This window comes from Macrotis lagotis, chromosome 1 (genome assembly GCF_037893015.1).
Source record: "Macrotis lagotis isolate mMagLag1 chromosome 1, bilby.v1.9.chrom.fasta, whole genome shotgun sequence".
Classification (NCBI taxonomy): Eukaryota; Metazoa; Chordata; class Mammalia; order Peramelemorphia; family Peramelidae; genus Macrotis; species Macrotis lagotis.
Window position 1 is genome coordinate 868364895 of NC_133658.1, and position 13369 is coordinate 868378263.

Sequence of the window (13369 nt, forward strand, 5' to 3'; positions counted from 1 at the left end):
CCCGCCCCCCCCGGCCCGGCCCGCCCCCCCCCCCGGCCCGCCCCCCCCCCCGGCCCGGCCCCGCCCCCCCCGGCCCGGCCGCCGTCCTTGCCCTCCGAGTCCTTGAGGCCTATAATTAGCCTCGGCGGGCGCGGGCTGGGGGCGGGTCGGGGCCTCCCGACGGGCCCGGCCCCGCCCCCGGCCCGCCCCGGCCCGCCCCCCTCGCTGGGTGTCGGCGCTGAGCTGTCAGCCTCGGCCAGCGACCCGGGAGCCCGACGGAGGCGGAGGACCCCCTGGCCGGGCCCGGGCCGCCGCGCCGCGCCCCGCCAGCGCCCCGCCAGCCCCCCGCCGCCCGGGGCCGGGCCGCCGGCATGGGGCAGGAGGAGGAGCTGCTGAGAATCGCCAAGAAGCTGGATAAAATGGTGTCGCGGAAGACCACGGTGAGCGCTGGCGGGGTGAGGCGGGGGTCGCCGCCGGGCCCCGCCGGGCGCCCAGAGAGCGCCAGGGCGGCAGCGAGGCGCCCCGACGTGCGGAGCGGAGAGGACGCGGCGACGAGCAGCGGACAGCACGGAGCGGCGCCGAGCAGAGCAGAGCGGAGCAGCGCAGAGCCCCGAGTCCTCTGCCCTGCCCTGCCCTGCCATGCCCTGCGCCGCGCGGCACCGGCCCCGGCCCTCCCGCCGCCCGCGGACACTCCCTGCCCTCGTGGCGGGCCGGGGAGGGGGCGGGCGCGGGCGCGGGGAGCGCGAGGGAGGGGCGGGGGCCGGGCGCGCGGGCTAGAATGGAAGCCCCCGGAGGGCCAGGATCCGCTGTTGTCCCCCCGCCGGCCCCGGGCCGGGCCGTGTAACAGGCGCTTAATAAATGTTGGTTGGTCTGATCGGAGCGGGCCGGGAGGAGGGCCGGGGCCGGGGCCGGGGCCGGGGCCGGGGCCGGGGCCGGGGCCGGGGCCGGGGCCGGGGCCGGGGGAGGGCGGAACAGGTGCTGGGCAGCCCGAGCTGGCCGGGCCGGGGCCCCAGCCCCCTCCTGGCGGGGCCGGGCCGGGCGCGGGGCCAGGAGCTCCGGGCCGCGGCGGGCGCGGGGAAGCAGGAAGAAAGTTTGTGTCCCGGGGGGAGGGGCGGCGGGGCCGACCCCCCCCCCCGGCCCCCGCCCCTCGGAGCGGCCGCGGGGAGTTAATGTTTGACTTTCCATCCGCTCTCCGCCTCGGCTCGGCTCGGCCGCGGCCAAAACAAACTTGGCGGGGCCCGGCCGGAGCGGGCGGGGGGCTCCGGGAGGCCCCGGCCGGGGGCGGCCTGCAACGCGGCGGGGCGGGGGGCGGCGCCCCACCCGCTCCTCCGGGGGGAGGGGGCGGGCCCCGGCCGGCCACGCTCGGAAGCCGCGCCAAGGCGGGAACTCCCTCTTTGTCAACTTCTTCGGGGGATCCTGGGAGGGGTCGGGATCCGGGGGCCGCACCTCCGGGCCCTACGTGTCGGCACGCAGGGCGGGGTCCGCCCCGCGGCGGCCCAGAGGAGGGAGGGGCGAGACCCGCACCGCCCCCCGCCCCCCAGGGGTCCCAGGCTTGCACAGACCGGCCTTTGTCACCCCGACTCCGGCAAGGCCGGGGCGCCCCCCTTGACAACGCTTCCGACCGCCGCGGCCGGCGTCTCCACTCGCTGGCCCCCCACCACCACCGGCTGCAGAAAGCAGACTTCCCCAGTGATCTCTCCACTGCTCAGCCAAGGCACCCCCCCAACATCCGGTGACTATCACCTCCAGAATAAAATACAGACTCCTCATCCTGCCTTTTAAAGACCCTCCGCAGGGGGGCCCGCCCCATCTGGACACTTGGAAAGACTCGGATTTAGACTTGTGCCACTTACTACAGCCTCAGTTTGCTCCTCTGTGCACTAGTTAGCCTATAAAGAAAATGCCTCGCCATCATTAATTCACTCTATCATCTTCCTAGTTTCCTCCTCTCAACTAGCTGAAGAAAATACCCCCCTCCCATCCCGTTCCCCATGCGCCCTCTCCACTAGCCAAAAACAGCACTGCCTGCTCGCTTCTCCAGCGGGACAAGACTGTCCCCAGGCCCGGAACGCACTTTCAGGAGCCCTTTTTATCCCCCCACAGCCCAGCCTAGTCTGAAGTTTTTCTTTATATCCTCAGCCCTCCTTTCAATTACCTTGTAATTAGCCCCAAAGGCTATATTCCCACTAGGATTTCAAATTCCCCGAGAATACAGACTTTCTGTACTTCTAGAATCCAATAGTACCCTATGCTTATGTAAGGGCACACCTCCCTTTATAGACACATGTATGCACGCTGAGGTTTTTGGGAGGATGGTATGTTCCCTCTTGAGACCAGTGGTTTCGTGTCTTTGGAGAAATCCCAACGTGGAGACTGCATCCACTAAAGAGTTTAGAAACTATCCTCGTAGTACCACAGCCCAGCTTGGGTCAGAGTGGAGCTCTTGAACCCTGTGAGAGGACCCCCTATCCATTGTTTACCTTAAAACACAGTCGCTGTTGAATTGAACTGAATAAAACATGAAATCGAATGGGGAAAGACAAAGCAAAGTCCTGGTTAAGCAACCGCTGCCTCCAATGCCACATGATCCCGATGGGATAATAATTATTAACTGACATTGATGCAAAATATACCCGTGTCACAGTAACCCTGTGAGAGTAGACAATCCTGGTAGTCTCATTTTACAGATGGAGGGAATTTAGGCTCGGAGTTGAGGGTTGAAGGGAATTCTGTTTCTTTAGCCCAGCATTCTTGAAGTTTCGACTTGACCAACCAATGAATATGGTTTAAAACCTCTGGTTATTTAATTGAGGAGGGCTGGAGTTTCAGTTAATGTCCCACAGTCAGAGTGAGAAATAATTGTGGAGTTCTTTTAGTATGAAAGCATCTCAGTTCACCAAACAGGGTGAGGTGCTAGGAAAATCCTAATTGATATTCCTTTTACAATGCAGGCTTTATACAGTCTGCAAGACTCAGTCTCATTATAAGCTGGTACATTTACCTTGGCCATATCTTCTGGGTCTGGCCCCTCCAAAGGGCTGGCCAACTCAGCAGTCACGAAATGTACCCAGACTTGACTTTTCCACTCATTAGCCCATGTCTGGCTTGTGGTCTTTTTACCATCAGGTTAATGTTAAGAGAACAAACCATTCCCGGAGACATCCCTTTGACATAAAGCCAGGTCTTCCCTCCTCTCTCTCTCTCTCTCTCTCTCTCTCTCTCTCTCTCTCTCTCTCTCTCTCTCTCCCTCTCTCCCTCTCTCCCTCTCTCCCTCTCTCCCTCTCTCCCTCCCCCTCCTTCCCTCTCACCCCCCCCATTTTGATCTCTTGTGCCTTCCCCAGCCTTGTTTCTACTGAAACAGCCATTAACTCATACCCCCTTCCTTCATCAAGGCTGCCTTTTTTACCTTTTCCCAGTATAATTGATATCACAATCTAAACACCTCCCAGTCATATTCTTCACATAATGTTTTGTAGCATGAGAAGCATATAGCTTTGAAGCTAAGACCTGGGTTTGAGTCTTCTGATACTGACCGGATAAGTGACTTGGAACAAGCCACTGTCCTTTTAGGCAACTCAACTGTTCTCTCTACCAGTAAAAATTTAATCTATTCGTGTAGGATCTTCCCCAATTTCTGGAATCCATGGGTTATGTCTCATTTAAACTTTGCTGATCACCTACACACAGAAATACAGCTACATATATGAACTGAAGTCATATACACACAAATGCATAAATCACATAGGAAAGAGTTAAGCTGAGTGATGTTGAGCAAGTGGTTTCTCAGCCTCAGATTCAATTTCTGCAAAAAGAAGGGGCCGAGGGCCAGCTAGGTGGTGCAGTGGATAGAGTACTGGTCCTGGAATCAGGAGGACCTGAGTTCAAATATGACCTTGGACACTTAATAGTTACCTACCTGTGTCATTTAACCTCACTGCCATGCCAAAAAAAAAAAAAAGAAGGGGCTGGACGATGATCTCCAAAATCCAGGGATTCATCTAGAATTCGAAGAGAGACTTAAGAAAGCATTTTATACATGAAATTGAGGTTCCTCCCAGCTCTGTCATATTAGACCCTAAAATCATTCTCTGGGTCCTTGGGTTAGTTCTGACATTCTATGTTTTAGGGGTCCTTCCAATTTTGACATCCTGTGTTCTAAGGGTCCTTCAAGGTTCTTTTCTGCTGTGATTATTGCAATTTCTAAGTTACCTTTAAATCTACTCTAAAAATGGTTAAAGGACCCATGAGAGACTATTTAGCATAAGTTTCAAGTAGCCTAGCATGAATATTTTGATTGGCAGACTTGTCTTTTCTAAAAAAGAGAGCGAGCGAGCAAGAAAACCATACTTGGTACTGGGATGTGTGGTTAGCTGAGGCTATAGATGACTTTTCCTCCTGTGATGCAGGAACCATTGGAGACTGGAGGTGACCTATTGTAACTTTGGGATAAGAGATACATCAAATGGTCTTTGGAGGGTATTTCGTGGGATAGACTCCATCTAATTCAGCTTAAACCTGAAAAGGAATCCCTAGCCCTCAAAATGTTCATTTGTTTCTATTTGAAGACCTTCCAGGAGAGAGAGGCAGTTCACTTCTTGGACAGCTCTCTCTGATTTGGAAATGTTCATTAACTTCAAACCTCAGTCTGCTCCTTGACCATTCCCATGCATTGGTGCTGGTTCAGTGCTTTGGTGTACAACACATCCAACCCCACTTCCACCCAGCACCATAAATGTGAAACTGGAAAGGAGACCTCGGGGATCAGTACAACTTTCTTCTTTTCCACATGAGGAGCCAGGCCCAGGGAAAACTTGCTCAAGGTCACACACGGCCAATCCTGAAGGAGAAGGCAGATTCATTCTCAGTGCATTCTATAGGCCTTCAGATGCTTGAAGGAGGGCTATCATGTCGCTGCTTCCCCAAATCCCATTCTCTTCAGTGACTATCCAATCCAACCCCTTCACTTGAGAGGAGCAATGAGGCTAAATGGGAGAGGCATACGTTTGGGAGTCTGGAGACAAGATGTGGGAGTCTGACCTTTGAAAAGTCACTAACTTTGTTAATACATGAGATGTTACACAGCTTTGAGCCTCAGTTTTCTCACTTGTAAAATGGGAATTGCATTTACCCATGCCACCTCACTAGGTTGTTATGAGGAAATGTTATTGAAATGGGGAAACTGAGGCAACTCCCTACTTACCCTGTCTTTCTACTTGGTCTGTATTGGGGAATTCACCCAGGTCAGGATACATAATATTGACTCAGTGCTCTCCCTTAGGAAGGAGCCCTGGATCTCCTGAAGAAACTGAATGGCTACAAGATGTCAATCCAGTTACTGCAGGTGGGCAGTTTTTGATGGAATCTGGCTGGTGTGAGGGAGGGATCTTTCAAGAGGTAAAGAGTGGGGAGAGAGCCAGAAAGGGGTGGGGTGAAGGGCCCTGCAGGAGAGATCTTGGATAGGAAGGTGCTATAGGAGAAGTCCCGAGTGAGGAATCCCACAAGATAGCTTTTGTTTGGGGGTCCTTACAAGGGTGAGCCTGTGTGAGGAAGGGTCTTATATAGAAGAAAGGGGAGAAAGGAGGGAGAGGGAAGATGATCTCCATGATATATTCTATTTGGAAGACCCTAAAGGAAAGAACATGGGTAGGGGTGCTCCACAGGTGAAAACCTGGATGGGGATTCTGGGTAGAGAGAACCTGAGCAGGGGGAGGTCCTGAGTACCCTTTCTATGTTGAGAAACTCTATGGGTGGTATCCTGGGAACCTAGTTCTGGGGAAATCATTAGCATCAGAACCAGGCCCTCCCAGGTCAGACTCCCTCCCAGGGGAGGTCAGAAGTTGCATTTTTTTTTCACAATGCACCCTATCCTACCCCCAGTCTGGCCCCTCATTCTATGGGATTCGATTTGCCAGGGAAGCCTCTTTGTTCTCAGAGCCCTTCTTCCCAGGTCAACTCTTTGGCCTCAGGACACCATCTTTCTAAAGGGATATTGTTCTTGAAAACAGTTCTGTCCAGTGAATGACTACAGAGCCTTGAGCCTTAGTTAATGCTAGGAGTCAGGCCTTCAATCAGTGCTCATCAATTAGAAAGATTTATTGATCACTTAATATGTAACAGGCTTTGTTCAAAGGATAGAGACAGCAAATCCTGTTATTTCTCCCAGGCTCCTGACTTCAGGAAACTTACATTCTATCCTGTGAAGGAACATATCTATATATAAGTAGATATAAAGTAAATTTAGGATGATGAGAGCAATAGCATTTGGGGTAATCTGGAAAAATTCATGCAAGAAGTAAGTCCCCTAGCTCCAGACTTAAAGAAAATTAAGATTCGAATGGTAGCAATAAGGGGGGAATGCATTCCAGACATGGTGGAACTGACTTGTGTGAATGCTTAAAGATGGGACATTAAGGTCCAACCTCTCAGCTATTGGTGAGTGTTGGGGGTAAGCACTTTAGTCAGTGTTCATGCCTGAGAGATGGGTATTGGAGAGGCAGAGCAGCTGCTGTTGTGAACATATCTACTCCAATCTTCATGAACATCTTTTGTCAGATACTTGTTCCAGCCTCACCCTAAGTGGGGTCCAGGATGGAGACTGAAGTCTATTCCTGGATCTCTTTGTTTTTCTAGACCACCAGGATTGGGATTGCTGTCAATGGGGTCCGTAAGCACTGCTTGGATAAGGAGGTGGTGACATTGGCCAAAATTCTCATCAAGAACTGGAAACGGCTCCTGGGTGAGGGAAGCCCTCTTAAGCACCCAAATCTGGACCAACATCTCCTGGGGTCAGAATCCCTCAATCCCCAGCAAGGCTATGACCCTATGCCTCAGACTCTTTTAAGGGATCGCTGGGAGCAGAGGAATAGGTTTTATTTACTCATTTTATTGGTCAAAAAGTTGGTAATAGTTCTCTGTTTTTAGCCATATATATATATATACACATACACACATAGAATACAGGACTGGAGTTAGGAAGCATCACCTTGATGATTTCAAATCTGGCCTCAAGACACTTGTGTGACCTTAGGCAAATCACTTAACCCTTGCCTACCTTAGTCCCCTCATCTGTAAAATGGAGGATAATATAGCTCAGAGGGTATGAAGATCATATTAGATAATATTTGTAAAACTCCATATAAATGTTACCTATTAATATTGTTTTATCCATCATGCTATGTTGCCTCCCAGAAAACAACAAAAACCTACCTATAGTAGTTTGTATTGGATTCCCTTCTAAGTACTAACCAGTCAGGAACATTGAGGTTGGCAGGGACATAAGCTCATATGCGGACACAGAAATCCAAGCATTCTTTGAAACCATCATTTATTGTTCAATCATTTTTCAATTGTATCTGACTCTCAGTGATGCCATTTGGTGTTTTCTTGGCAAAGTTACTACAGTGATTTGCTGTTTCCTTCTCCAGGTCATTTTACAGATAAGAAAACTGAGGCAAGCAGAGTGAAGTGACTTGCCCAGGATCACACAGCTAGTAAGTTTCTGAGGCCACATTTGAACTCAGGTCTTCTGTCTTCCTGACTCCAGGCCCAGGGTTCTGTCCACATAGTGGCTGGCTGGGCTGGGGGAATACACCCTAGCTGCCAGATCCATAATTAGCAAAGAGAGAATGTTTGGCTCATTTCATACACACACACTGAGTCACCTTTCTCCTACTTTGTCTTGAGGCAAAGGTCACCCCAGACTTCAGGGGAGGGGACCAGACTACTCAATCTTTCACCTCAAATACACCCATACTCAGATTATCCTTTGCTGACCTGCCCAGTATCTTTTTGACTCAAGTTAAAATATCCCCAGTTCTGCCTCTGTGGGGTCCCTTCAGGACAAACTTTCCCAGGTTTTACCAGAAACACAACAGAGGGATTATTCATGTTCTGCTTATTCACTTTGTGAATAGCTATCTCATTCACATTTCTATGAGAGAAATAATAGAAATGCCCCATTTTAAAGATGGAGAAAACTGAGTCTCCAAGAAAAGAAAACTTGAAACTCACTGAGATCAAATGATTTGCCAAAGGTCAGAAGGGCTTCCTGCCTCTTAGGTCCATGCTTTTTTATTGTCCTCTTTCAGTCCAGGAGATGATTAAAAGCAGATGGGGCCCTATGACAACACACCCTTAAATGACCTTCCCTGCCTCCCCCTGAATCATTCTTTCCAATGCAGTTTGTGGTGCAAGATGGAGTTTTAGGGGTCCCTCCAACTTGTAGGCCCTGGAGCTGACCCGGCTCAGAGGGCAGGGTCCTTCCTGCTCTTAGCTTAATCCATTCTGGCTCTCTCTGTTCCCTCCTGCTTATCCTCCTAGTAATCCCTCCTTGAATCATTTCATTGTTTGTTAGTCCAAGAGAGTTTAAGGTATTGGGACACAGAAAAAAAAATTCTCAGATGTCATTGTGACTGCTCTGAAACAGCTCCAGTAACAGGTGAGGTGGGAAAGGAGGCCGGGACAAAAGGCTGACGATTAGGAAATTTTAAGTGCTTGCAAGGCCCAGGTAGGAGGGTTAGGATCACAAAGATGAAACATAAAACTGGTCCTGTCTTCAGGTTGCACAGGAATTTAGGGGTTTGCAAACAATTGCAGGGTTCTGTAGCTTTCAGACCCTAACTCTAGTATTTACTATCTGAGCCATCCTGAGCAAGTCAGGCTCAATTTCCTTCCTGTAAAATGGGAATGATCTATTTTTACAGGGTGTTTGTGAGGATCAGATGAGATAATGTGTAAAGTTCTTTGCCATCTTTAGAGAGTTATATGAATGCTAGCTATTATTTTTGCTAGTGTGATAGGATTAAAGACAAAATTCAGACAAACAAAGAAAATTTGAGTGTGTGTATTTGAGGAAGGGAGGGATTAAAGGAAAGCTTCCTGGAGGAGATGGTAGGTGAGGTAGAGTTTGGACAGGTGGAGGGTTTGGCAGGTGAAGAAAGGTTTGGATTAGTCAAATCCATGTTAACCCTCCCTTTGTGATTTCCAGTTGAGAAATGATTGTAGCACAAAGAGAGGGCTCACCCAGCAGGCCCCCTCCCTGAGGTTAGGGAGCCTAGATAGTCCCTGACAATCTAGCCTCACCTGCCCTGCCCAGGCTACCCTCCTCAGACCCAGGCTCTGCCCCCGACCTGGCCTGCTGAAAATTAACACAAGTCATCTGCTCCAACCTTACCAGCTGGTACCTACTACAGTGGCTGGCAGACAGTAGGCACTTAATAAATGCTTGTTAACTTCCTTAGCATTTTGCCTGGCACACAGTAGACACTTAATAAGCACTTGTTTCTTTGCTTCCTTAGTATCATGTCTGGCACACAGTCAGTGCTTAATAAGTGCTTGTTTCTTTACTTCCTTAGCATCATGTCTGACATATAGTAGGTGCTTAATAAGTGCTTGTTTCTTTGTTTCCTTAGCACCATGTCTGGCACACTGTTGGTGCTCAATAAGTGCTTGTTTCTTTGTTTCCTCCCTACACCACTTTCCCCTTCTGTTTCCTCCCCATGGTGGCCTCTCCTTTTCCTCTTCTGCCTGAGGTCCATAGTTCTTTTTGGGGTCAGCTTGACCTTTTCTAGTACATAACAGTATAAGTAGCCTGGGGCAGCTAGGCAGAGTGAATAAAGCACTGGCCCTGGAGTCAGGAGGATCCGAGTTGAAATCCAACTTCATACACTTACTAATTACCCTGCTATGTGACCTTGGGCAAGTAACTTAACCCCACTGCCTTGCAAAAACCTAAAATAATAACAACAACAGTAATAATGTCAGTAGCTAGAATTTACAGAGACTTCAGAGTTTGCAGTAGGACTTTCCAGATACCTCACCTGATCCTCAAGTCAACTCTGGGCTGCAGGTTTAATTCTCCCCATTTACAGCTGAGGATGTTGAGGCCGACCTGCCCGAATCACAGAGCTCATTGATATCTGACACTAATTTGAACTTGGGTCTTCTTAACTCCATCCAGCCTCTGGCTTTCTCTCCTCTGAGTCAATGGATTCTTCCCACTCAGTGTCTCCTCTGAACAATAACCCTCCTTTGCCCTCCCTGAGAGCAGGCTAAATATTGTCACCCTGCCTTGTGGTCCAATCTACTCTAGCCTTGGGTTCTCCATCTTGGAGAGCTGCAAACGGAGGCTGGATGACCTCTACATCCCAAGACTTTAGACTTAGAGCTCAGATCTCATGTTGTCCATCCCCCTTCATTTTACAGATGAAGAAACTGAGGCACAGTTGAGATTTTCTGAATTTCTTGGCCCTTTGGTTATTACCTTGGAAAGGAAGAGATGTGTTTCTAGGTTGCAAAATCAGATAAATTCTTGGATGTTTTTTTTTAAAAGTCCTAGAGTTAGTGTTAACTTATTCCCTTCTAATTCGATGAGGCCTTGAAATTCTCCACTCCTTGTCTCCTCACCCTCCAACCCTCTGGTCTTCAGAAATCTCAGATATCTCTCCTCCTCTCCAGGCCATATTAAGCCTTCAACTCCAGCCAGGATAATCACTGGTTGCTCCCCACTTGTTTCCCCACCTTACCTAGGCCAGCAGCCCCATGAACTTGGGGTCTCTACATTTATCCAACCGGGGTGACCACTAGAGGGTGCTTTCTATCTGCTGAGCAAATCACAGTCTGCTAGTTGATTTCTCTGCCTTTATCCCCTTTTTTATTTCCCATTTGGGGAAACTGAGGCAGTGAATTCATTCAGTGAACATTCATCAAGTGCCTTCTCTGAAGAGGATTGTTTGAGACACTCAGGGATTACAACTAGGTGACAGCACAATTTGTTTCCTTATAGATGCCCCTGAGACCCCCAAAAAGGAGAAATCGATGGAAAGAGAAAAAGAAAAGAAGAAAGAGCAAGGTGTTGACTCTTCTGACTGGAAACCACTGGGGGCCTTTTCCCCACAGAGCAAAAGTCCAAGGGAAGAATCCAAGGACAGGTATGCTGTCAAGACAGGATTAATAAAACACTCTCTGTGTATCTCACTAATTTGATTGGGATCCCCCTTTTGGTCCTCACCCTCATCCCCATCACTTTTGAAATTGTTCCATAGTTTTCTTTCTCTGTTTTGATTTTCCATAATATAGATATCAAGACCATATTTATGTCCCATCCTTGTCCATGCTGAACTAGCATACTTTGGGAAGAAACTAGATTTGGAAGTGAGAGATCTGTATTTGACTTCTAACTTTTTTTCTACCTTTGTGACCACCTTATGCCTCAGTTTCCTCCTCTGAAAATCAGATACTAATAACTACATTCCTCAATTCATTGGCTTTTATGAATTTTTGCTATTATTTCTGAGTCCTCAACCACTTATCTATAAATCTTGCCTTAGTCACATCTGCTTATGGGGTGGGTCTTCCTAGAAATACATGCCACACCTCTCCAACATTTAAAGAAGTAGGATCTTAGGGACAGGGAGTGGATCTGTGATTTATGGATAAGTAGGGGAGTCTGAGGTGAGAACACCCCTGCCAATACAAGTTGCTGCCTTCCCTACATCATTTTTTTTTAGTTTTTTGCAAGGCAAATGGGGTTAAGTGGCTTGCCCAAGGCCACACAGCTAGGTAAGCCACACAGCTAGGTAATTATTAAGTGTCTGAGGCCAGATTTGAACCCAGGTACTCCTGACTTCAAGGCCAGTGCTTTATCCACTACGCCACCTAGCCGCCACCACTATGCCACCTAGCTGACCCCCCCCTACATCTTTATAGTATTAGATGATTGTCTAGAAAACTCAGAGGGTCCTACAGCCAGGATGTCTCAAAGGTGTAATTTAAACCCAGGTCCTCTTGACTTCAAGATTAGCACTCTATCCACTACTCCCTCTCTTAGGATTTCATAGGATAATGAATTGATTGTTTAACAGAGACCAGAGCTTATTCAACCATTAATGCCTCTTTTGCAGAATGCATGCATCCCCCTCCATAATGTTGACTAACCAATTATATTGTTATAGCATTCTTAGGCTATTATTTATTCTTTCATCCATTACCAGAGCATTAATTTAATTCAACAAGTATTGATGATGCATCCTTTAGCCTTCAGATAGTCCCATTTCATTGGGCCACAGGCTATAATGAATCACATTTGAGTCACTCTCTCACTTTCCTTTGAGGACTTCTGCCAAAAGAGACCACAGAGGTCATCTCATCCAATCCTCTCATTTTACAGCTGTAGAAACTGAGACCCAGAAAGATTCATTCAGGTAGTAAGTGACAAAGGTAGAGTTTGAAACCAGATCCTCTGACCCCTCTTGCCACTGCTTGGTGCTGGTGTCATCCCAAACTATTCCATTCTTTCAGGACAGACCCTGGAGATTCCAGAGGTGGAAGGGACCACTGGGATCATGTAATTCAATCCACCCCTCTCGTTTACATAGGATGAAAATGCAGCCCAAAGGGGATGAAATTTGTTGGCCCAAGATTCTGTGAGTCATAAGCATACCAGATGGGACTTGAACCCAGGTCCTCCAGTGATCTCACAGTCTGGTGCTGGTGTCACCTTAGAAAGTCCCTCACCCCAAATTGTTCAATTCTTCCAGGAGAGACTCTTCAGAGTCCGGGTCTTCTTCTACTGTCTCCTCCCCGACTTTCTCCTCCTCCTCCCCTCAGAAGAGGCCGGTGGAAAGGTAGGTGCATTATTTTCCCTGGTCCCAGGGTCTGATTTCATCATCAACTCTCCTCTCTTTACTTGATTTGTTATCTGGAGTGGGCAGCTCAGTACCTTCAGGACTCAGGTCTCATGTTAGAGAACCCATGCCTCTGATCTGCCTAGTGAGGGGTGGGTGGGGTCAGACCCAAATGGTCCTGAGCCCTTGGAATCCCTCTGGTTACAGGGATGCCCAGAACTTCTCTGCTATCTTCTTGGCTCTTGGGGACTCTCCTGCTTTAGCTAGATAAGTGCTGTTTTATTGTAATTCAGTTTTTTTTTTCAGTTTCTTCATGACCCTATTTGGGTTTTTCTTGGCAAAGATACTAGAATTGTTTGCCATTTTCTTCTTCAAGGGATTAAAGCAGAGGTTGAGTGACTTACCCAAGGTCACCAAGCTAATGTCTAAGGCTAGATTTGAATTTCTTACTCAAGGGCTAGTTAGTGTTCTATCCACTGCACACCCAGCTGCCCAGTGATGTCTAGGAAATAAGTGTGTCCCCGATTGCCTTTTTTTATATTCTCAATGTTTAGCATATAGTAGGCACTTAATAAAATTTCAAGAAGCTTCAGTGGTTCCTTGTAGCCTCTAGGATCAAATTCAAACTCATCTGTTTGGTATTTAACCCCCATTACAATCTAGCTCCAACTCATCACTTCAGGCTGATTACATATTACTTCTTCATGACCTCTTTATTAGACACATTCAGGCCTTTTCTTATTCTCTGGAAAGGACCTGTCATTTTC

General features: G+C 48.6%; 1 protein-coding gene across 2 annotated transcripts in view; it reads left to right on the forward strand.

Moving 5' to 3' along the window:
• Positions 1–313: 313 nt before the first annotated feature.
• The window catches only part of TCEA3 (transcription elongation factor A3), a 35266-nt gene continuing 22210 nt past the window's right edge, over positions 314–13369 (forward strand). Inside the window, exons 1-5 of one of the 2 annotated variants that reach the window (XM_074218154.1) lie at positions 314–419; positions 5258–5320; positions 6610–6715; positions 10763–10907; positions 12516–12602. In XM_074218154.1, the coding sequence (XP_074074255.1) occupies positions 351–419; positions 5258–5320; positions 6610–6715; positions 10763–10907; positions 12516–12602 (470 nt within the window). In that variant the 5' untranslated portion in view covers positions 314–350. The remainder of the gene's footprint in view (positions 420–5257; positions 5321–6609; positions 6716–10762; positions 10908–12515; positions 12603–13369) is intronic. The other variant, XM_074218155.1, reaches the window with a different exon arrangement.